The sequence below is a fragment of the Trametes versicolor genome (assembly GCF_000271585.1).
Source record: "Trametes versicolor FP-101664 SS1 unplaced genomic scaffold TRAVEscaffold_15, whole genome shotgun sequence".
Lineage (NCBI taxonomy): Eukaryota > Fungi > Basidiomycota > Agaricomycetes > Polyporales > Polyporaceae > Trametes > Trametes versicolor.
Window position 1 is genome coordinate 222,897 of NW_007360335.1, and position 23,389 is coordinate 246,285.

The window sequence follows — 23,389 nt, forward strand, 5'->3', positions numbered from 1 at the left end:
ATGTGTGATTCTGTTTCTGGGATTTCCTCGGTGACAGCCGAGCCCTGACGATATACGAACATCGCCGGATTCATCCAGCAGCTCGTCGGGTTAGCTTGTCGCTAGTGAGCATGTCCAAATTGTGATCCCGCGGAATCGCTGCTTACCGTTGCGTATCTTGGATTGCACAGGCCACGTAGAGGACCATGCTCGACCACCCGCGCGCAATTGCCCGTGCAACTTCGGGGATTAGTCCTTCTCGTTGAAGCGGCGTGTTTCCGACAGCGATCGTTGCTGAGAGACCAGGCGATGTTATGCGTGGCAAAAGCGGGATGAGCTGCACATCGCCCGAGCATGAGGGTACGTGTATAGGTCTTGTATGCCGCGCCGCAAAGCTGATGGTCCTCCTTGCCCAGCTTACTTCCGTTCAAGGGCGCTCTGACACGAATTCACTACCGTCTCGACATCGAAGCTCCCGCACCATCTCGGAGTACGCGGCGCCCTCCCCATACAACGTGTCGAGCTAGCTGCAACAGGCGAACCAGGACTCCCGCACGGAGATAGCGATGGAACATGGAGACTTCGGGGAAGGGTACGCGCGCAGTTCGTCTTGCGATACGCCTCCAGCTAAACATTCAGGGTTGGATGTCAGAATCAAACCGGAGACGTACGTGCATGACCTTCGAAGTTCCGAGTTCCGACGACGCGATCTCGACGCGGTGGGGTCGGCGTCTGGGACGCTGGCTTAAGGTTTCGCGCGGACTGCCCGCAACTTGCAAGGATTGTCGTTCTCGTTTGACTCTCAATGATACTACCCTCGACATCGAGCTCGCGCATAGGCTAGTTAGTGCCTTCTACTCACTATCATCCCACGACGTCGGCGAGGACTAGCCCCGGAGCTCCAATGTGCGATGACATCAGGACTCCGCAACGCACATTCCGCAGACACACGCTGTGGTGAACACGATGGTGAATATCAAATCCTGGAGGACGTATAACATCGCCATCGCGAGACATCTCAGGCTACTTATCCTCAACATTCGTCCGCGAAGCCTCAGCTTACGCCGCGATTCAGAACCAACTTGCATGCTCCGTACACCCCCTTGGGACTTCTACGCTCTGGGTTGGATGTCCTTTTGCGATACGATCAGTCTCTACGACTCCGAGCATGGACAGTACCACGACGAGGAAGCCCTGACCCGGATGAAGTCTGTTTTATGCGTTTTTTTTCACCGATACGCGCAGTCTCTGACAGTGTCACAGTCTGCACCCGTATGCGCCCTACCACTACCGAAAACCGCTGGATTGGGCGACCACATCGTGACGGCTGACCGTACTGGGCGTGGAGACCTTGGGCGAGGTCAGTTCCACGTAACCCCGAGTCTACCACGCGATCAATGGTTTCAGGAGCTACATTGGCGCTGTTCCGCTCAAAAAATCGATTTGAAGGCAGCACATCGTCCGGGATCAGCACTGAACTACTATTTCCTGCGCTCGAACGCCGTGTTCCGTTGAATCACATCTCAAGGTGAGTCGCGCGTACACTTCTTTATTTCATCGCTTGATCCCGTATCTCCCAGATTGACTTCCCTTTACCTGATCCGGTTCACCTCACGATCGCGCCTGCGCTCGCATGCGCCGAGATCGTCGCCTCCGTCCTCTCCGCGGAGGGAGGCTGGTTGTTGGTCTTGAGCTTCCTCTGCGTCTTGCCTTGCATCCTCGAGCATTCTCTTCGCTCGGTCCATTCGCTCTCCGTTGAGGGGATTTGTGTAATCCCGCAGCGAATGCGCTGAGGGCCATTCCCCATCGTTCGTTCCGATATTTGGTTTACTCTCAACATCGCCCTTGGCGTCTGGAGGATTCGCACACAAACTGTCCTCTCAATTCGGCCCCACGCATCGCACATGTACTTCGGAGCTTTGTTGGCACGACACAGTCGATGAGTGCAAACTCGTGGCATGCGTAGCCGTCGCAAGCTGTGAGCACCCAGGCAGGCCGACTCGGAGGTCATGTTAACTTTCAGCCGCCCCTCCGCTTCACACCCCAGAGTATAACCGTCGCGTCACGGAGTAGATCATCCACTGGTACAAACTGCGTTCAAAATCGGATACGGCGTGCTCATCGTTCTTGCGGAGACTACATCAATATATACAGGGTACTCGAGCGAGAGCACAACGAGCTGCTGTGATTTTATAAAATGCTATCTAGGGCGATATTCGAATCTTTACGAGGCTGGGAATCCAATGAAATGAGCGGCTCATGATAGCACGGGACGTGGGAATAGTGATACATACCTTGGGATGGGGAAAGAGCGTTGAGTCTGTTGAGAATCTCCGTGATCTGCGCGCGCAAAACAGACGTTTCCGCCGCGTTCTTCGCTTCCAGGTTCGCGATCTGCGCGCGCATTGCAGATGTTTCGGCCCGCAGAGAGTCATTTTCCTGTCGTAACCCGTCGAAAGTGTCACGACCCGCGCCAGATGTATTCGCGTGTCCAGCGGGTGCGAGGGCGGCGTGAGTACTAGTCAGTACGGAGGGAGGGTTTCCGGAGGACGACTGCAGCTGGCTCTCCCAAGATTGAGGTGCGCCACGCCTGCGAACATCGCCAAGCCATTCGGTGAGCGCGGCGAAGCTTGGAAGCGTCGTAGCTACAGAATGGACGGCTCCATGATCATCATCTTTGCGGGATCGAGTTATGTTGTTCTGTAAAGAAGAACCATCAGTACTCCTGACAAACGGTGGGGGGTACACTAAAAGAGACAGTCCCACCGCATCCGGCTCAGATACGTTCTCGCCTCCATCTCCAGTGCTTCCACTCCTTGTACAATCCGCAGCTGTGCTCCGACCGTCTGCACTGGTCCTATGGTCAGGGCCGTCGCCAGAGTGACCCAGCTTCAAGATAGGAAGATGCAGATCCAAGGGTCCATGGGTAGACGCGCCGTCCGCCAAGGGACTGTCCGTCCCGGGAGAGCCATGACAAATCCTCTTCGTCTTATCTCTTCCCTGGGACTCCGCACCAATGCTCGCATCGAGTCGCCGCTTTTTACTGATCCCTGGCTTTGCGTGTACATCCGAGGGGCCTGCTTGTGCGCGGCAGGGTATAGCGATGGCTGATACGGAATCCGAGTGGTCTGCACGTTCCGGAGAGGATCTCCCAGCTACCTACATAGAGCACCATGTCAGTTTACCGAGAACAGGGACGTGATCCAAAACATGAGTGGCTTTGAGATATACACACCATAGCTCCAGGCTCTAGGGGTGGAGGCGTGACAGTGATCCGGTCGTGGTTGGCGGATGATACCAGATTGTCGTCGCAGTGCTTGTGTTTAATCTCTGGACATGCGTGATGCAATTGATCAAACAGAGGAAATCAAGAAAGGCAAAGAATAATGAAGAACGATTGCCTACTTTGTGTGCTCGCGGAAGAATCGAGCCCTGCGAGCATCGCATACATCGTCTGGTCCATGATCTCCATTTGCGATAACCTTTGTGGTCGCCGATCAGTAATCAGCAATCGCAGAGCGCCTTTCTCCTGCCGCAAGGTCTCAACGCTCTCCAGAGTGGCATATCGTGTGTCTCCATTGCCGACGGGGATTGGGAGGCGGGTCGAATCGAAGGATAGGACATCCCTATTGTTATCGTTCGAAGTCTCCGAGTCCGAGTCGCGTTCACAGACGTCGGTGTCAGTCTGTTCCGACGAGGGACTGTCCACCCCGCTCTTTGTATGTAGTACATATGGAAGCTCCTCCGATATGTCAATGGATAACCAGAGGTACGAGGGATGCCGATCGACTGCATGGCGACCCGCGTTGAAGGTATGTTGCAACGCAATTCGTAGGAGCCGAGCCGAGCCGTCCCACATTTCCTCTGACAGGACTGTGTACTCGGTCTGAACGATTTTGCGCTTCAACATGTCTGTGTTATCAAGAGGGATAATTATACGGCTATCGTTGTTGCTGTCCAAGTCGAGGATTCCGTCCGAGATGTGAGGAGTGTCGACGACGGCATGGTGCGAGCCGCCGCTAGCAGAGGCCCCGATGAAGGACTGTCTAGGGCCCGAGCCGATAACGCCTACTCTCTCGACAGAGAAGCAAGCCTTCGGTTTTTCACCGTCCTTGGATTCCCGGAGGGAAAGTCGCAATGCAATGGCATCTGTGGTTCCCGCACGGCCATTACTGGGGAATGCAAGCGTCGTCTCCAGGATGCTCTCTTGACACAGGGCCAAGCGTGTGACCTTCATAGGGGAAGGGACGATGCCTAGTGTCCGGAGCGCGTCCATGCTGTGAGGAGAGATCTGGCAGACGGTGTCTTTGAGATAGTCGTAGAAATCCGATGTGAGCATATGCAGCAATGTGAAGTCCCGTTGGAGCGACTTCGGGACCGAGGGATGCGAGTAGTGGCGGAGGAGTGTCACGTCTTCCACCTTCGGCTTGACGTGTTTCAGAAGTTTCATCAACTCTCTAAGATCTATACGGACAGCACGATAGGACAACGAGGCGGAGCGGCAGACCTCGGAGCGCATGTAGCCTCCGATATGAAAGGCGTCATGGTAGCTTCCGCCCGCTTCCCGGCGAGACCGACACAGGGGGAGTCCAAGGATTGATATTGTACCCGTTTCACGACGCTCCTGGCACTTCAAAAGGGCCAGTGCGTCCAAGTCGTCCAGTGGTCTGCACTCGTCACGTGTCTTCAAAAAGGTTAGCGGCTCATGAAAGGCCTTTTTGATGCCTGGCACTGGGGAGAGGGGTAGGCAAACCAGGCGCATATTGACGCCTTCCGGAGTGAAGATGCAATGCACGGGCGGGATTTGGCTTTCTGGCATGTGGAGTGCATGCGCAAGAAATGAGGAAGCGCTAGGAGCCATATTGGAATATCCAGAGAAGGTGTCCGGAGAGTTCGCGAGTAGGCCATAACGACCACCAAGAGTCGACGCTGATGGTGCGACCATGAGCCACACATGCTCGTCTGAGAGCTTGAGAGTGCATCTTCTTCCCCAGGCGAAGATGCTTTGATCGGGTATAGTCCTAATGATTTCCTCCTGGAGACGGAGGAATGCGTTCTCGCCCTCGCCGTAGATGGGGGACATGTGGAGGCCAAAGATGCCAAGAAGGGAGTATGCACGGTCTTCGACGCGCGTCGTGTCTCGATCAGCAGCCCATGACATCCTCCGCGCGACGCTGACCGAATCCAGCGGAGCTCCTCCTACGAGGATGTCAAAGTCGACTCCAGTGATCTCCACCAGAGACTTCGCAAGGCTCATCTTCGTGCCTAGAACGCTCCAGGTCTTCGTGAGAAAGACAATACGCTCCGGAGCGATGAGCTCCTGAAGCGTCCAGCCGCGACGGTGCCATTTGCTCCTCCGGAACCCTTGAGGTCCACCGGGGTGGTCAATGACATCTGCGAGATAGACATAGCACATGTCCGAGAGTCTATACAACTCGTACATCGAGTTGATCGCCTCGGAGAGCTCGGCGCTGCTTGACTTGTCGATGCAGCACGCATCGTTCCACGCGAGCCAGAACCCGGCGTCGCGCGCGACCCTGCAAAAATGCCTGATCTTTCTTGAGAGCCCCTGATGAGCAAAGATAGTACCGTCTTCAGCGCTCCTGCTATTCTCGAGCTCGACCGACGCGAATGGAGCCCAGGAGGTAAGGTTTGGCGTATTTTCGAATTCATTCCCATCAGAGACTGCGAGGAGTGCAGAGCGGACCCGGCAATCTTCTTCCACCTCTTGCTGGATGCGCCGGACGTCGTTGTACGACTGCTCGCCGCCCTTTCCCGGTTCGCGCCAGACGTGGGATAGGATAGCGTAGGTAACCTTCTTCGGATCGGGGTGCCACTCGAACTCGCCCGTCCAAGTGTTCAAGAAGCGCGGCATCCTATGAAGAGCATAAGCATGCTGTACTGATCGTGCGACGAACACTTCGCATACTCACCTCGTTGGGCTACACAGATGCAAGCAGAAGAAGTTCCAGAGGGATTGAAAACAGAGAGAGGGGGGGAAGGGCTGACAGCGTGCCCGATACGCGTACAAGGGATTCTGAGAGCGCGCCCCCCGTCCTTATACTGCTCGCACCGCCATGCCCATATTGCACCCGAGGCTAATGGAAGCGGCTTCAAGGAAGAGGGGAAGACCTTCTCGTCTACATGGTTCTGTCATCGCGGGGCTGCGCAGGCGTCTCCCCAAGAAGCACGCCGCCTGATATTCGACTGGCGAAACCGGGATGCCAATATCGGACAATGTTGGAAGGAGGGCTGTATGAAGCTGCATGCGTAAGAACACGGCGTGAACGGCTCAGGAGACTCCGTCTCGCGACCGACGATGTTGCAACGCGGACAAGTACTGGCATCTGCGCTGCTGTGCGTTCTTCCCATGCTGTGGTCAGCGTGAACGCCTATGTGGTCCGACTATCATGCGCCACCACATCCGATGCATGGATGCACACGAGGAAGGTATACACAGGATACTGCATAGCAGCTGGACACGTACCTGTTACGAGTACGCAAGAAGAAGGGTGTACCAGTCCACCGTCTTCGTATGCGGCCACGCCCATTCCCGGGAACGCAGTGCACTATCTGCTTCTGTGGGTCGGCTATGCTGCGCCGCCCTCCGCAGACGCGGAGGCCCTCGAAGAGGGCAGGCGCTCCGCGAGCATACATATAGCGGGTGGTCGGGAGGTATCGCACCGCGAGATCGTAACAAGCGAGGGAAATCGACTGCTCGCACGAGATCGCACGAAAAAACAGTGTGCCATTTATTTGTTATCCGCGCCCGGAGCGCCGTACAGTGGTCGTATATGAATGTCACGAGCGAGCAGACAGGTACTCACCTCGTGGAGCCCAGAAAGTACCAACCTACTCTGCAATCGCTGGACGTCGATCCCATACTAATGCTCGTCCTCGGCGGCGAGCCGGTCTCGCCCTCTTCACCGCACGCAAGCGGGAGTCTGCGGTATTTGCGACGTCTGCGAAGCCGGTCTTGGACAACGAGTGTTCATTGGAGAATCTGCAAATAAGGATGGCCTCAGCGACGCGATGAGGCCATCCGAAACCCGCAGAAGCTTACGACTATTGATACACTATGTACGCGAGTGCCGTAGATACTGCTCACCGGTACCGGAGTACTCATATCGAGTATCCAACGTTCGCGCGGCCGTATACGACACAGCAGGCTGGCGATAGTGCACCCCGCGCAGAGGCTGTAACGCGTGCCAGGAATCACACCTTCCCTTCGTCGTAAGGCTCGCACAGGTGTTCGTGTGTCCCACGCCGATGGCGTTGGAAAAGGTGCCCGCGCAGTCGTCGGACCTGGTTGCAGGCGAGTATGCTCGGTTGAAAGACGCCGTAACGTGGTCAGTGGCGATGACAAACTTGGACAAGGGAAATAAACCTAGCCGTAGCTGGCCTTCGCGGTCGTCGTACGATATCTTTTGCGAAAAGAGGTGGTACGAGAGCTGTCCGATGCGCCGTTTACAATCCGCTCAGGGCTGTTGATGGTATTGTCTATGATCAGGGTTAGCACGCGCTACGAAAAGGTAGGGACTTATGTCAGAATACACGTACGCCTACGAAACAGTTCTTGGTAACATCGCTTTCGAGTGCTTGACTTCGCGCTCGTATCGCTATTCTGCCATCTTAAACGACTACTGCTTGTACATAGAGAGATGAGTTTTGACGGGGCGACGAAATACTCGCCATCAAGCGCGGACGTACGCGAGATGCGAGCGGTCTCCAGCACACAGGTTGCGTAGCATTGGCCTATCCGCGCCGTACAAGCACGAGAGATGGCTTTCGGGAAGCAGGCCGCGGCGCCAAGATCTTGGCGGACGTCCTGTGAGATGAACCGAAAGTAAGCATTTGTCTGCTCCTCAGGCATGCTCCCTTGAAGGACACGGGACGAAACGCCTGTGGAGTCACCTCTTTCTCGTAGGCAGTTCCAGCCCTGTATACATACACCACCCGTCCGAGATACTATGCATTACGCGCCCGAATGCGTAAGCTTGGTGGGAGGAACGTACTCACGAGTTGCGGGACGCGACAAAGCGGCACGACGTACGCTATAGGCCACAGAAAAGCCTGCACCGACGGGAGAAACGAGAAAGAGCTCGTACACACCTGTGAAGGCCCTGGAGAGAGCGACACAAGTCGAGCTACCGATCCAGGCCACACGCGCGAGGTGGTCACCACGCTATCATGTACCATTCAAGATGCTCTCTCGCATTGCGCCAAGGACGCCCAGGGCGTCGCGAGCCACTACCAGAGAAATCCGACGATTCGGCGACGAAGCCGGTAGTGGACATACGCAAGTCCTGAAAGCGAGGTGATATGCGTGCATCCGATACAGGAGGGATAGGGAGGCTTTTTCAAGCCGAGAGCGAGGATCTAGCGTACTTACCCATGTTCCAGTATGTCTTAGGCCTCGGGAGGATCTCATGTGTTTGCCGCATTGAGTTTTTGCAATAATCAGAGCCCCAGGGTGCAAGAAAGACCGCAGAAAAGAAGAAAGAGAGCAGCAGGGAAAGAGCACAGAAGCGGGGAATTCGTCGTTGCCAGATGGTCGTCGAGGAGAAAGAAGAAATTGCACGAAGCGCCCAGCGTTGTTGCCTGGACGAGCAGCGATGACGTCATTTTTGGCGCCTAAATAATGCGCATACCTCTCCCAAGTGCGCATGCGTGCCCTCGCCGGCTATTCTCCTTCTGCTCTCACTCACTCGTCTACGCTGTCGACTTACTGCTCTATATCTGCAGTCTAGGGCGTATATAATCAAGGTCTTCTACTCATCTCGCAGTGTGAGCCGGCGGTCACCGTACCGAATCGGGAGGACGCGTCTCCTCGCTGCTGGCAGGAATTCCAGACGGACAACCCAGACGGACAACGTGGGGAAGAAAGGCATACAGTGGGTACCGTGCTCCTGCCGCATGAATTAGACATAGCTGATTCAGGATACACATTGCTGATGCCGGGTGCTTTAAATCCGGACGCCATATACAATCCCCTACAGACAGACATCTCACACGAACGTCTGTGTACGACAGCTGTGGTACAGCTCTTCGTCCTGACCTCCTCCCTCTTGCGCATCGCCTTCTCTAGCGCACATAATATCTCTGCGGGCTGGAAACTTGGCCAACAGCAGAGACTGATGTCGCCGATGACCATTCTCCCCACAAACCGTCCCTTGCACACACGTTCCATCGCGCCACGGAAGATGCCTCGCCAACGGCTGTCCCCGTCGCCTCACGCTTTCAACGGATGGGTTTAAAGCTCAGGGAGGCGGTAGCGTCCAACGTCGAGTCGCCACGGTGGAACCCCGCATTCCGCTTATTGATCACAGACGAGAACTTCGACGAGTACATCGTCCGTGAGCCGCTCACGCCCGGTGAAGAAGCAAAACGCGTTTGGTTCCTGATCATTTAAGTAGGCCTTCTGAGATGCACATTAGGTTGGAATTGAGGACTGATTGAGCGGTGTACGACAGATCGATGCCAGCGGGCCAAAAGAGCGCGATCTCGAACCTCGTGGACCGAAGCGTCGACGAGGCGTACGCCGAAACCCTCGCCGCCGGCGACCCCCTGCACGTATAATGGGGCCACATTGACTACACCAACACTACCTCCCTCACCGCGAAGCGATACATCTGATCCTACGTCACAGCGCTGTCCGCCATCCGTCCTCTCGCAGAAACTGAGGCCCGCGGATCTGCAGAAGGCCGTAGCGGGGAGACGCTACGGTTCTATAAAGCAGATCGCGGGCGCGCCACGCCCGGGCCGCTCCGCGAGCTGCTCACCGGGGAGCTCTAGCGCTACACCGAGCCATTGCAGACCGACTTCGCACCTGGGGGATCTCGATACGTTGCCTCAGCCTCCCTCGCATTCCATGACCTTTCTCTGGGTACCTCCGCATGCAGGGAGTGTATCCTGCACTCTTGTGATATTGGGCGGATGCACACGCCCAATTACGCAAACCGCCTTCCGCACTGAACGCTCCCGGTCGGACCCAACATGATTGCGAACTTCGTCATGCGCACGCGGCCGCCCGTCCCGTCGACTACTGCGACAATGAAGCACAAGCTACAGCCAACCTACGCCAGCGGCACGGCGGAGAGCACCTGAGCGGTGGCGGCCAGCAAGGCGCTCTTTGGCAGGATGGCAACAACAACGGCAACGGCGAGCTCGAGCAGGAGGGGTGACTACGACTATGATGAAAGAGCCTGTGAAGACGTCGGCGGTGCGCAAGTTGAAATGGTGATCAGGCGATGGGGGTGTGCCACCTATCGAGGTCTCCATGAGGTACGTCTTGATCGCTGTCGAGCATGGTTTATGTGGTAAACCAGGATGCGGTTACCCAGCGCACGTACTAGTCCTGTCGTTGACATAGTTATATTGGTGCCACCCATGCTTACAATTACTCGCAGCCCGAACGATTTTTGAAGCTCGCTGACTTCACCTCGGCTCCCCATTGCCCACGAAATGCGCGCGCAGGGCCGCGTTTGACATCCCTGAGAGCGTGGCTTAAAACTCGATATGCGTAGCCGTTGCAAGTTGTGAGCACCCAGCGCAATTGATTACGTCGAATCCACGGGTAGACTCGCACTGGCACAGTATACGACCGCACTGTGTACGGTCGAGCGACAGGAGAGGATCTGTTAAAACAAATTGTATCCTTCCACTCCTGCATACGCTTTCCACGCTGCATCCCTTCGGAAAACCATCAACGACGGGATGACGACGCGGAAAACGAGCGGATGTATTTGACGAACATTGTGCACAGGCGCTCCACGAGCAGCTCGGAGTTCCACGCCACAATCCCATACCGCGTGTAACAGACCTCTGCGTTAACAAAGTGGCTCACCTAGATTATTCCTATCAGGTACAAAGCTTCCGTCGCATCTCGAAGTCCGCCACATATTGAGGACATCCGAATCGGTCAGAGGGCGAAGGAAGGGTGTAACCTATAAGGATATACCAGTCAGCACTCGATCTGTAAGCCATCTCTGAGCCCGAGCCAGAAGCATCGATACGAAGTAACCACAGTGCGCCAGAAACAGTCGAATCGCATAGGGACGGTCGCAGATAAGTCATGACTGCAGGACGAAAGATCGCGGGGAACATAAACAGACATAGCGCAAAGATTTGCCGGCGAAGCTTCCAAAATCATCCACTGGCCAGACGTGTACATGGATCAGAAGCCGAATTTTGCTTACCTGAACGCCAAATCGAACACATGGCTGTTGCCCGAGTGTCGACGCCTCCTGAGCCTCGACGCCGTCGCTCGACAGAACCATAAGGATGCGACGGTATTGTATGTCGGATATAGGAGGTCTAGGGTCTAATTGCCCAATTGAGAAAACAGGAAGAGCCAGCCAAGCGTAGTCCAGGCAGAGACGCAGCGACTGCAAGCGAGGGAGTGAGTGCAGGAGAAGGACAGATCTCCGAGTTGGCCGACCGCGTCGGGTGGGAGCGCCGATGACGTCATGCGCACATAGCAGGGCCAGACTCTGGCGCTGAGCCGACGCGCTGCCAGCCTCTCTCGCCGCCGCACAGCGCCGCACTCGCTCCTGCTCGACACATCGTTCTCCCCCTTGCGCACCTGCAGCAGTCTATGTTCAAGAGCTGGACCCCACGACATCTTCTTTTAACTCTAGACACGCCCGAGCACGGTTGTCCATTGAATGCATGTGGCGTCCGTACAAGACAGGACTCCCCAGGATAGCTACACCAGATATTGTCCGCGCAAGTGAGTTCACTACCATCTTGATTGCCGAGTTCTCGCGATCTCATAACTCACGGCGCCCTTCCCGCACACCGCGTCAAAACGCTGCTTCACCAGATCGGGGATGCGCCCACGGAGATGACGATGGTATTTTGAGACTCGGTCGGATCTAGGGTACGTGTGCAGTCCGTTCCGCGATGCGCCTCCCGCTCAACATTTCGGTGTGGACTTTAGCGTACCGTCTGCACAGGTGTCGTCTCGTAGCCCACCCCACCGTCGCACAAGATGACGTCTAGTCGCCGCGTCGCGTGGAACCCTTATCTTCCGCCGATGCGGTGATACACAGAACATCCAGAGCGACTGGGTGAACCGTGCTGTTGGTTACGCGGGAGTATTCTCGCAACTCTCGCACGAGAGCGTAGCCACGGCCCAAACCTATTCTTCGACTATCTCGTATCTTTGATCAGCAGCGATGTATCCCGCAAGAACTCTGTCTATGCTCGCTTGGCCTGCCTCAAACGCCGACCTCACCCTCGTCGAAGGACCCCTCGCACCACACCGCCTTCTCAGCCCCGGATATCCGGTCCTCGCTACATTCGGCTTCATCATGGCTCTCCATATCCCTTTCGTGTCGTCGCGGGATGCCCTATACCTGCCACGAGTTGTGCCATCTGATTGCGCGGGGTCTTCCCTCGCTGTAGGAACGCGTCCATATGTTGCCGCTTCCCATCTCTGTCCTGGGTCGCTCCATCTTCGTTTACGGTCCCTTTTCCCCTGCCACGGCTTGTCTAAGTTTCTTAGGGTAAGAGTGGGCAAGGATCGCGAGCGTGCACGACGCTATGGCTCGCGCGTGAGCAGTCTGGAGCAAAGAGAATTTGGTCTCTTTCTCCTTCATCTACGGTATGTCGATACTTTGCGTGTACATCCTATCGCTCTGCTGATCAAGCTGTAGGTCACAGAATCTGCCTCTTCCGCAGGGGAGGGAAAGCTTTGTCGTTACATCAAATACATCAGATTCCATGTTCACAATCAGGTCGAATACTCTCTGCGCGAAGCCAAACGGAAACATACGGGGTGATCGTCCAGATACCAAGAACTCCATTTCTATTCAGCGCTGGCAGCTTTACGAGTAACATAATCAGCGAACAGTCGGGTGTACAGTATACAAACGGCAGGATTACGCACCAGGAGGCACGGTCAACGCGTCGAGTCGAGTGAACATAGCGTCCATCCACGATGCCAGGACCGAGTTCTGCGACGAGACGGCGGCCAACTCAGACCACAACTTGCCATTCTTTTTCTTCAGCTGCTCTATCTCCGCTCGGATGGTGGCGTTCTCGCGTCTACTTGGAGAATCGTCGCAGTCAAGCCCATGAACGAGTCCATTTGACGTTCTTCCCGACCATCGACGGCTCCGGGAGCGAGTGCTGCAGCAGGTCTACACGTTCCAGGGGAGAGGGTGGAGACAGCACCAAAAGACGATCGCGGATAAGAGGTTTTCTCAAAACTGAGCCATAAACCCACCGAGTGAGCCAGCCGTGATAGAAAACTCGAGTGATATCAGTGCGTACCTTGTGATGCGTCAGGGTGTCAAGCCTATTAGAGATTTCTGACATCCGCAATGCCAAGTTCGCATTATTTGTTTCCAGGTCTGCGATCCGGGCGTTCAGAGCGACGTTCTCGCGTCGTAGCGTCTCAATGGTTTCCTGACTCGCGTCCGGTATATTGGCATTTTCAGAGAGAGAGTGTGTGAGGGGAGTGGTCGGTGCGGAAGGAAGGTGTCTGGACGGCGACTGCTGTGTTCCCAAATCCTCGGGGGAATCACTCCGGCGTATATCATGGAGCCATTTGACGAGCCCTGGGAATCCCGGCAGTGTAGCACCTGCGTGGTTGGCGGCGCTCTGTTCATTAATCTGCCTGTTGGGAGGGATGGTCTCCTGTAGATGGTTATATTAGCACTTGCAGGACACAGCAGGTAGCATCTGAGCCCGTGCTCACCGCCTCCGGTCGGGAAATGATCGCGAGTTCCTCTCCTGCGCTTCTGCTCCAAGCCCGGTCCTCGGTGGCGCTCTGATCGTCTGAGTATGTCCCGTGTCCGTCGATGTTTCCCATTTGGGCTACCCCCGAGTGAGAGGGGCTCGGGTCCAATCGTCCATGAGACAAAACTGGCGGCGTGCTTAAGAGCCAATCACTGTACTCCTGGGGAGAGGAGAGGCGAGCCCGCTGAGAGCGATCACTTCCCAATGACTTCGCATCCAGGTCCAAGCTGGCTTGACGTCGCCGCTTTTCACTGAGACGTGAATGGGTGGAAGTCCCCGAATGCCTGACTTGATCCGAGTCCGGTGAAGTGGTGGTCGCTGCGGAAGATGAACTGTGAGGACGCTCTGAGGACACCGCAGTCATCTATGCACAAACGCACGTCAGAGCCGCTCATCGGACACGATGAAGCAAGAGAAGACTCCGGTTGTAGCCGGGACGCGCTTACTGTAGCTCCTTTTGCGGTCAAGGAGGGGGTGAAATTCTCGTCCTCGTCCTCACAGGAGTTATACGAAATGTCTTCGCTGCCGACTCCATCAATCCTTTGTGGCGAGGACCGGTCCGAAACGCTCTTGTAAGGGAGCGTGCATTCGAAGCTGTCCGACATATCGATAGACATCCAGAGGTCTGTGATGTATGGACCGACCGTACTCGCGAAAGGAAATTGCAGCGCAACCCGTATGGTCCGAGCCATGCAGATCGCTGATTGCGGCCTAAGGTTCCATTGACCGTCTATGTTGACAATGTGCTCGGTGTGGGCAATTGTATGGCTGGCGGGTTTGCCCTTTGAGTCGTATTGAAAGGTGTGAGCGTCACAGTACGTTTGGTTTGGGACCTCTTTCAGCACTTGAACAGCATAGCGGCGTGGGTCGTCAGGGGAGGCGGTGGTGTAAATGGAGGGAGTGGGCCAAGGACAGTGTGACCCGATGGATCGCACACCCTTGATGGAGAAGTATGCCGTCGCGCTGCTCGGGTCCAGATAAGTTCCTCCGTGCTGGAAGCGCGTCAGCAGTATAGAAAGCTCGATGGTGCGCGGGGTGTGTTCATGGTTCTCGTTCCAGGATGTCAGCGTGGTCTCCATGATGATGGTCCCCGGTTCTTCTTCCTCGGGGAATTTTTGCACCCGCAAAGTAGAAGTAGCAAAGCCGGACGCGCGGAGGGCTGAGATGCTGTGAGGAGCGATGGCGTAGACCGTCTCCGGATGTGTGAACCATTCGGAAGACTTCCATACGATACACGTTGGGAGGTTGGCGCTGAGGCAGAGTGATTTCGGGATCGGGGGCTGTGGGTGGTGGCGGAGGAGTGTCACTTCGAGTTCCGTCGGTTTTAGGGACTGTAGAACCTGTGCCAATGCCCGCTTGGCCAGTCCGATGGTGCGGTATAGATGATGATGACCATCGGTACATTGCACGTGGGTTCCGACGAAAAACCGGTTGCGTTTCTCGCCCTCTTCTCGAGGCCGGCACAGAGGGAGCGCGAGAAGATTGCCTTTTGAGTCGTGACACTGTAGGAGAATCAAAGTATCCAACTCCCCCAGCTGCATACACTCCGCGCAAGTATAGCCCCAGCGCGGCTCTCGAAATACCTCAAGAACATGGGGCGCTTCTGCGAGTGAGAGGCCAAGAGCCCGCATACGGATGCCTTCCGGAGTGAAGATACAATGCACTGGTGGAACGTCGCTCCTATCGAGGTCTAGCATCTCTGAAAAATATGATGGTGTGAGTTGGGTTACGTGGAGGGATCCCCATGTTCCGAAGGGCGACGTGGCGCTTGCGAGTGGGCCAGTCCCAGGCCAATTGACCACCGAGCGGCGACAGCGGTCATACAGAGAATCCATAGTATAGCTATCCCCCCAGACGAAGATACTTTGATCGGGGGTGGTTTTGAGAATTTCCTCCTGGAGACGGATGAACGCCTTCTCGCCTTCACCATAGATCGGTGGCATATGGATACCGAAGATGCCCATCAGGGAGTACGCGCGGTCTTCAACACGCGTCGTCGCTCGCTTGGCAGCCCATGACATCCTGCGCGCGACGCTGACCGAGTCCGGCCTAGCTCGTCCTACGAGGATATCGAAGTCGATCCCAGACGTCCGCGCGAGAGCTGACGCGAGGCTCATCTTCGTTCCGAGGAAGCACCAGGTCTGAGTCAGAAAGACGACGAACTCGGGAGCAATGAGCTCCTGCAGCGTCCAGCCACGAGTGTGCCAGCTGCTCCCCCGGAAGTCCGATCCCCTACGGGCTATGTCACCATCGGGGACGTCCGCGAGGTAGACGTAGCACATATCCGAGAGTCGGTACCACTCGTACATCGAGTTGATGGCCTCGGAGAGCTCGGCGCTGCTTGTCTTATCGATGCAACATGTGTCGTTCCATGCGAGACGGAAACCGGCCTCGCGCGCGACCCTGCAGAAGCCCTTGATCTTGTCCGAGAGCCTCGGGTGAGCGAAGATGGTTCGCTCTTCGTGGTATTCAGTAGGGGCGGATGATCGAGGTCCCCCCAGGTCTTCCCTCACGGATTTTTGGATCTCGCAGACATCTGAAAATGACTGCTCGGCGCCATCCTTTGGCTGGCGCCAAACATGGGATAGAATAGCGTAGGTGACTTGGCTCGGATCGACGACCCATACGAACTCGCCCGTCCACGTGTCCAAGAAGCGCGGCATGCTGCTGACAACCAGACCCTTCAGTAAGTAACAAGTAACGCGTATGCACATGGATGATCTCATGCTTACCTTAATCCTGTAGACCTGGTCTAACTAGGGGACCTGTTGTGCGTGTGTTAAGGGAGATGGGTGGAAGGGCTGACAGCGTGCCCGATACGCGTGCGAGGGACTCTGAGCGTGTGTCTTGAGTCCTTATATTGCCTTGCTGTGGGCGGATCCGGCCGGAAGATGATCACAGCAATGTTCCACGAGAAACGGGAAGGCCCTAAGGTTCTGTCGAACGCAATGCACCGTGCTCACGAGCGTCTCGCCCATTTGCATAACACCCCATTTGACTCAGTGAAATTGAGCAGCGACCATAAAGCGCCTAATTTTTTTCAGAACAGAACGTGTGCAGCTGCAGTCCAGTCCATTGCGGAAGGACGGTGATGATCACTTCAACGACATCATCCCTTGGCTCGGAATGCTACAAAACGGGGGGGCACCCGGCATCGCTTGTACTTTACGTTACACAGCCCTTGGTGAACGCAGACACCTATGTGGTACGACGCTGCACCGCCCCACAGCATGTAGAATATGATGAAGACGTTGAACTGGCCTCACAACAGCGAATGTGAGGGTGCGTGAAGCCTACACGCCACCTACCGCCTTTGACAGTAAGGCGTCAGGTATCAACCTACGGAAAGCAACTCTCGTGAGCTAACAGAGAGTCCGCCGCGGAAGAATCACACCATCAACGTCCATGTCGCAGTAGGTGCCAGATGTGGCTCGACGTCTGCTAGAACTCAAAGTTTCCGATTGTTTGCAAGTTACTCGGGCGGTGCGCGAACGTCCGTCGTCCGATGTGATTTGCATCGCAATATGTTCCTTCAAGCGGCGCAGAGGTTCAACGGCGGGGGAGCGGCGCTCGGCGATGCCTCGCACCGCATAGCCGCGCATCTGCGGAGACAATGAACATCGCCATGAGCCGAGAAGTGCGAGGAACGAACTGCAATTGCCTCGGACGTTCGCCACGGATCACACGCTTTTACTACGGGGAAGTACTGACCTGTCGATGGCGGCCCAGCCACGGAGGAGGCACTGCAAAATGAGGAGTCAGGTGCCACGCGTGTAGTGTTCGAGATAGTCAGATCGCACTTGCATAGCGCTCGTGGTAGACAGCGCGTAACAATTGGCGACGGAATGTTCGATAGGCACGCGCCTGAATTGCGGTGGGATGTGCGCTGGGCGCGAGGCGGGCGATGCACTGAGTCGGCCTCTTGCAGGTACTGGTCGACATCGGGGAACGAAGGGTTCGGCGTATTCGTGCACGTAGCGTCCATATTCAGACTATAGGTTCAGCGAGAGTCCTCGAAATGCGCTGTGGGTTTGGAGAATGCGCTCGATCGTCCACGACTGGATGCGCGTGCCCCGAGCCTTGATGATACGATGCGGACTCCCAGTGCGCAGCGTCCCCGCAATGATGAGTGCAGCCAAGGCTTAGATGGAGAACGTGTGCGTGGAGGGGATAGTCCACAACCGGATGAGTTGGGCAGAAGGTGCCGCGAAGAGAACCGGGAACAAGGGATGCGCTACCGGACGGGGTTGGAAGGCATATGCGACCAGCCCACGCAGTACTCGGCGCGTACGATAGCGCGCATTGAAACGGGGGGAGTGGGCACGGCTCTAGTACACGAAAGCTTGTCCTAGACAGAGGCTGGGAGGGAGCTTGAGAGCTGGGAGACGAGAGCCGCAGGGGTGTTCGAGATCTTGGCATCCACACTGGTACTGTACACGAGCTTAGATAGTCCAGAGACGCCATAGGGTCCGTCCGGTGAACGCCACAACCGACAGAGATTGGAGCCAGGGAGGAAACCCCTGTGGCGATCAAGTGTCGAGAGACCTTGAGCGAGTGCGCCGGTCGACTGCGTCGAACTTGAGAAGTGTAGGGCACGACACGACCGCTGAGTTGCACCCGTGGGCGAAAGAGCCCCTCGCAGGAGTCATCGGGTGTAGTTATTGTGGCTACGGTGCACTACTAAAGCTGAGGATGCAATGGTCATGACCGAGCTGGCCCAACTGATTACTGAACATACCACATTGCTTGCGATTGAGCCATCCGATATGACTTATCCGAACGAAGTCGTAAGTATTGTGCCCCTCATGAAGTTTGCGGCATCGCATGCCTCGCGGCGCATTTCTTTACATCACGCATCCATCAGTAGGACGATGAAAAGAATCACCAAGCGGACGATGGGGACTCGCACATAACAGGCACTGCATGAGCGGCTCGGAGTTCTGCGCTACGTTCTCAAATTGCGATGTACGAGAGGGTGTGGATGGTAGCGTAAGTACTTACCTGACAAATGCCTTGCAAGAAGCCTAAAATACCTCGTCGCATCGTGAAGAGCGACATGCTCTCGGAGGCTCTCCGAATCCGCCAGAGGCAGAAAGACAGGAGTGCAGCCTACAAGCGGGTAGGTCAGCACTCATTCGGTGAATTATCTTCGAGCCGCATCAGTGACAGAGCCACTGGTCAAGCACAGAGAGAGCCAGCGACGTCGGATGAGCATAGATTTAAAAGCTAAAAAGCAGACGGTCGCACTGAACTGCACAATAAGCAGTGCGCCCCGAGCACCCAAAGCGCAGACATCAACCGGACCGCACCCTTCATGTTTCACATGTAGCCGAGGCTGACTCGTGCTTACCTGGTACTAGTCAATGCTAAGCATAGCACTGGCCCATGATTAAGTATCCTGCCTGAGCCTGGACGTCCGCTCGCCGTCACCGGGGAGGACTATAGGGGTGCGAGAGCACTGAGATAGTGGCAGGCTGAAGTGTAGATCCTAGAGAACAGAGAAAAACAGCAGCATCAGGGAACGTGCAGTCCGATACTAAGCCAGAGGTATGCGTATGGGCGAGCGAGTGAGCGCAGGAGAAGAGTGGACTCCGAGGAGGCCGACCGCCAGGGCGGATGACGTGCACGTGGCAGGGCCGGACTTCGGCGCTAAGGTGACCTGCCTCTCCTCGCGACTCATCCGTCTCGCCATCGCAACTCCTAATTATTGACATACCGTTCTCTCTTGCCGCGCGATGCAGACCCAGGAAGCTGCGCAGGCGTATCGGACTTGTGATAAACCCCTCCCCCTCATCCATACTTCTTCGATATTCATTTCCACTTCAGAAATCTGCGGAGAACATCGTGAGCACGAGAATCACTTCGCGTGGACCGGACTGGTTGCTCACGAGTTTGTTTGATATTTCTGTAAGATGCCGCGCTTTTTGATGACTCTCCCTTCATCGACCCCTCAGGCCTCATCCCCTGATGCCCCGCTCCATGTCTCTGCCATCAACGCTTCTCGCGTCTCGAACGGCCTCCCCAATGTGGACGATCACAGCGAAAGTCGTATCTCCGTATTCAACCGCCTCGCTCACCGAAGGCGAACTATTGTCCATGCGGAGTACCTGGTCTACTCAGACGGCTACTGGGACAGGGATCCGCGCGCCTCTCCGAGACCCTGCCGGGACGCAGACGTTCGATACGCAATGGAGGAGAGCGTAGAGGCGCTCCGGCACGAGAACGACGCAATGCGCATGCAAATTACCACTCTCTCCTCCCAGCACGCTCTGGACATGCAGGACATAGACCGGAAGATGTGCGATATGCTCGCGCGGCTTGACGCTCTTACGGGATTCTAAAGTATGCGCTGTCTCCTTCGCTTTCGTATTAGCTCAACAATTTTATATAGGTTCCGGAGGAAATCGGGTCAAGGACGGTCAACAAAGAACTCGCAGGGGACATGATACGTAACTTGTGGTGTAGTATAAGCAAACCTTTGACATGTACACTATAACCTGCCACACGGTCTAGGATGCGCGTCCAGACTACGGCTGTCACGTACCAGTACAGATGATAGATGATCGTGCTCAATGCCGGCCAGTTTTATAGGGGTGTAGACGATTGTGAAACGTTGCTCACGTTCAAATGCACCGTGTTATCAGCTGTCAGGCCTCCAGGTATAACTGCTGCCTTCAAACGTTCCAAGAGCCGGATCCGTGGCGTGCGTGCGAACGTCTTGAATCTGGAGATGCGAAACACTGGGCGATGTTAGCATGCAGGGAATACGACAGTGAGTATCGATATACTCACATGCCGAGGTTTGGACAAGTCTGGAGCTCCACCGAGGTGAGCGGCGCGAGCTTGTGGCCCACTCGCACGGAACTGCGCGTGCTCGGATCCCCAGCGGAGGTGGTTTCCACTCAGTGTCCGTAGTCTCGAACTGCCTGAGCGAAATGGGCAGTGGCAACTAGTAGCAGCCCCAAGTTCGTAAGATAAGGCGTACGAGGGGGCAGGGCACAGAGTAACGGACTCACCAAAACCGCAGGGACCTCGTTGTTCTCCGCGAACGAGCATGTGTCATCACGATCATGCACACCGGAACCGTCGTCGATGAGGTTCTCGTCCGTCTCGAGCTTGTCCTCGAAGAGACCAGCTATGTGAGAGCCGCGCCCAGCATCGACCATCCTCCGGAATGGATACGGCTCCGTAAGCTGGATCCACAGGCGCAATCCATCGAACCCAAACTCATGAAGCGCATGCTTCTCCGCGTACAGTGCAAGTCGCAGGAGCCGTATGTCGAACGCGCCCCGCTCTTGCTCTGCGTTCCCGTCGCGCGCGTCGGTGTGGATGATGAACTCGGCTTCGATGGACTTCTTCAGGGGGTCGACTGCTCCGGAGGGATCGTCGGAGTCCCAGCTCAGCACGCGAGTTCCCGTACCTCCGTCGGCACAGCGAACCTCGTGAAGCCCGTAACGAGGACTTGACGGATCCGTGTGGAGCGGCGCTGCCCGAAGGACCTCTGTTTGGTTGGGCACCGTCGGCTGCGCTACCGCAATATTGAAGAGGTGCCGAATGGAAAACCGTATCATGGAGCACTGGCCTAGGACTTGTGGGAGCCTCAACGGGACCGTGGCGCGCGCGGCATAGTCTATCACCAGATCGACCCGGACCTCCAATAGCTGTTCGGGGCACTGCGGGTACGCGCCGTACGCGAGCGTGGTCCTTGCAGACACCGCAATGGTCTCTTCGCCCAGTGTAGTCGGTGGGCAGTCCACTACCAATACAGATGCGCTGAAACCGAGGGTTTGGAGATCCAGGAGGCACCCAGGGTCGAGGTAGACAGACAGTGCGGGATCCAGAGGAGGTGCTGGTCCGCGCGCGGCACTAGGGGAAGGATGCGCGCGAATGAAGACTTCCCGGGATTTGAGAGCGAGATGAAGAGCGGGGTCTTGCAGAAACGCCCTACTGAGTCGCACGATGCGAAACGGGGAATGATCGTCTCTGGCGCATCTTCCATGTGTGGTGACAATCAACCCAGAAGGCTCTCCGACCGTAGATTTTGGAACACACAGTGGCAGAGCGATGAGGGCGTCTGCGTAGGAGTTCTTGCACTGGAGAAGGCCGAGACAATGAGCCGATGACTCGCGCTGGCAGTCCTCGCAAGTTGAGTTTTGCTCGTCAAGCGTGGAGAGGGCGCGGGAGGCTAGCGGAAGTAGAGCGAGGTCCAGGCAGAGGAGTCGGACGGATACACCTTGTGGCGTGAAGACGCAGTTGAGTGATGGTAGCTCGAGCTCGGCCTGAGTCCGGCCAAGACTCGTCGCGAAATCCGACGGAGAAAGAGGAATCTCGTCGACGGTGAATTCGAAGTCCTCGGGGGACCGGGCTAGGAGAGCGCTCTCGTGCGCACGGCCGCGCCACGCGGTGTTCAGGCTGCGCACATCCCGCTCGTCTTGCAGAAGACAGCTACGGCCCCAAGCGAAGATGCTCTGGTCCGGGATGTTTCTGATGATTTCCTCCTGCAGACGAGCGAATGAATTCTGGCCCTCGCCATATATCGGGGACATGTGGATGCCGAAGATCCCCATGAGGCAGTACGCCTTGTCCTCGATGCGGGTGGTCTGCCGTCTCGCCGCCCACGACATCCGTCGAGCGACGCTGAAGGTGCTCAAGCTAGCTCTACCAACCAGGAGAGCAAAGTCTATGCCCGTAACCTTTTCGAGCGTCGCAGCCAGCCCCATCTTTGTACCCAGGAAGTGCCACGAGCGAGAGAGGAATACGATGTGCTTCGGCGCGATGAGCTCCTGAAGGGTCCAGCCACGAGTGTGCCATCGGCTCTGCCAGAATGCTAGGCTAGTTGCGGGAGTAGCTCCCTCCGGGACATCAGCGAGATAGACATAACAAATGTCTGCCAGGCGATACCACTCGAACATGGAGTTGATTGCCTCGGATAACTCCGCGCTGCTGGATTTGTCAATGCAGCAAGAGTCGATCCATACGAGGTCAAAGCCAGCTTTTCGCGCGACCGCGCAGATGCCCTTGATCTTCGCAGAAAGGTCGGGATGGTCGAGAAGGGATGCCGGCCGTGCAACCTTGAAGCGCCGCGACTTGGGCGCTTCGAGTGCTGCGCATATGTCGGCCTGGAGCTTCCGGACGTCGTCGTACGACTGCTCACCGCCTGCACTCGCGGGGCGCCACGTATGCGAGAGAATGGCGTAGGAGCAGCTTTCCGGATCATCAATCCAGACAAAATTGCCGGTGTGCGTGTGTAGGAAGCGCGGCATGCCACCTGTTGACATTGTTAGCGAGAATGCGCCGCGCCTGAACCCGTTTCATCTTACCGGGTTCAACTGAAGGTGAAAATTCAGATCAGACGAGAATACTCAGCGAGTTCGCGGTGAGTGTGCTAAGGACCAGTTATTATATACTGCGGCTCGCACAGCTCGAGGTCAAAGACACTCACCCAAGCCCCGCCTACGGAGCGGCGGATCCCATCAATCTGGATATCGTGCAACAGGCGGTGATGAACGTATGTTGCAGCTTCGCAAAGTCAAAGCCTGCCATACTTATATACGGAGCAAGCCGATAGCTTGGCTGATAGGCAGTAGAGCTGTGTAGCCTGGGCCTTAGCGACAGTTGGAGAGCCTGTGTGACTCCTGGCGGACGCAGGTCATGCATAGCCATC

The 23,389-nt window shown here is 56.2% G+C and overlaps 7 protein-coding genes across 7 annotated transcripts; 3 read left to right on the forward strand and 4 right to left on the reverse strand.

The window, feature by feature from the left end:
• Positions 1-4,969: 4,969 nt before the first annotated feature.
• TRAVEDRAFT_86971 (uncharacterized protein) lies at positions 4,970-5,542 on the reverse strand (the record flags this gene model as incomplete). Its single annotated transcript, XM_008046886.1, has 1 exon — positions 4,970-5,542. A coding segment is annotated over one exon (573 nt), but the record flags the coding sequence as incomplete, so codon positions are not given.
• A 3,660-nt stretch (positions 5,543-9,202) lies between these two features.
• Positions 9,203-9,391, forward strand: TRAVEDRAFT_136205 (uncharacterized protein; the record flags this gene model as incomplete). The annotated part of the gene is made up of 1 exon (XM_008046887.1): positions 9,203-9,391. A coding segment is annotated over one exon (189 nt), but the record flags the coding sequence as incomplete, so codon positions are not given.
• A 3,606-nt stretch (positions 9,392-12,997) lies between these two features.
• TRAVEDRAFT_24700 (uncharacterized protein) lies at positions 12,998-15,319 on the reverse strand (the record flags this gene model as incomplete). The annotated part of the gene is made up of 5 exons (XM_008046801.1): positions 12,998-13,124; positions 13,211-13,623; positions 13,685-14,089; positions 14,172-15,227; positions 15,269-15,319. 5 exons carry the CDS (start codon positions 15,317-15,319, stop codon positions 12,998-13,000), a joined length of 2,052 nt encoding a protein of 683 aa, XP_008044992.1.
• Positions 15,320-15,575: 256 nt separating this feature from the next.
• On the reverse strand, positions 15,576-16,148 carry TRAVEDRAFT_86424 (uncharacterized protein; the record flags this gene model as incomplete). The annotated part of the gene is made up of 1 exon (XM_008046888.1): positions 15,576-16,148. A coding segment is annotated over one exon (573 nt), but the record flags the coding sequence as incomplete, so codon positions are not given.
• Positions 16,149-18,383: 2,235 nt separating this feature from the next.
• Positions 18,384-18,788, forward strand: TRAVEDRAFT_32168 (uncharacterized protein). Its single transcript, XM_008046822.1, has 3 exons — positions 18,384-18,411; positions 18,464-18,567; positions 18,635-18,788. The coding sequence occupies exons 2-3, from the start codon at positions 18,492-18,494 to the stop codon at positions 18,751-18,753; spliced, it is 195 nt and encodes a 64-aa protein (XP_008045013.1). The 5' UTR covers positions 18,384-18,411; positions 18,464-18,491; the 3' UTR covers positions 18,754-18,788.
• Positions 18,789-19,637: 849 nt separating this feature from the next.
• On the forward strand, positions 19,638-20,066 carry TRAVEDRAFT_53953 (uncharacterized protein; the record flags this gene model as incomplete). The annotated part of the gene is made up of 1 exon (XM_008046889.1): positions 19,638-20,066. The coding sequence occupies one exon, from the start codon at positions 19,638-19,640 to the stop codon at positions 20,064-20,066; it is 429 nt and encodes a 142-aa protein (XP_008045080.1).
• A 50-nt stretch (positions 20,067-20,116) lies between these two features.
• On the reverse strand, positions 20,117-22,988 carry TRAVEDRAFT_175665 (HET-domain-containing protein; the record flags this gene model as incomplete). Its single annotated transcript, XM_008046890.1, has 3 exons — positions 20,117-20,465; positions 20,518-20,674; positions 20,742-22,988. 3 exons carry the CDS (start codon positions 22,986-22,988, stop codon positions 20,311-20,313), a joined length of 2,559 nt encoding a protein of 852 aa, XP_008045081.1. The 3' UTR covers positions 20,117-20,310.
• Between the last annotated feature and the right edge of the window lie 401 nt (positions 22,989-23,389).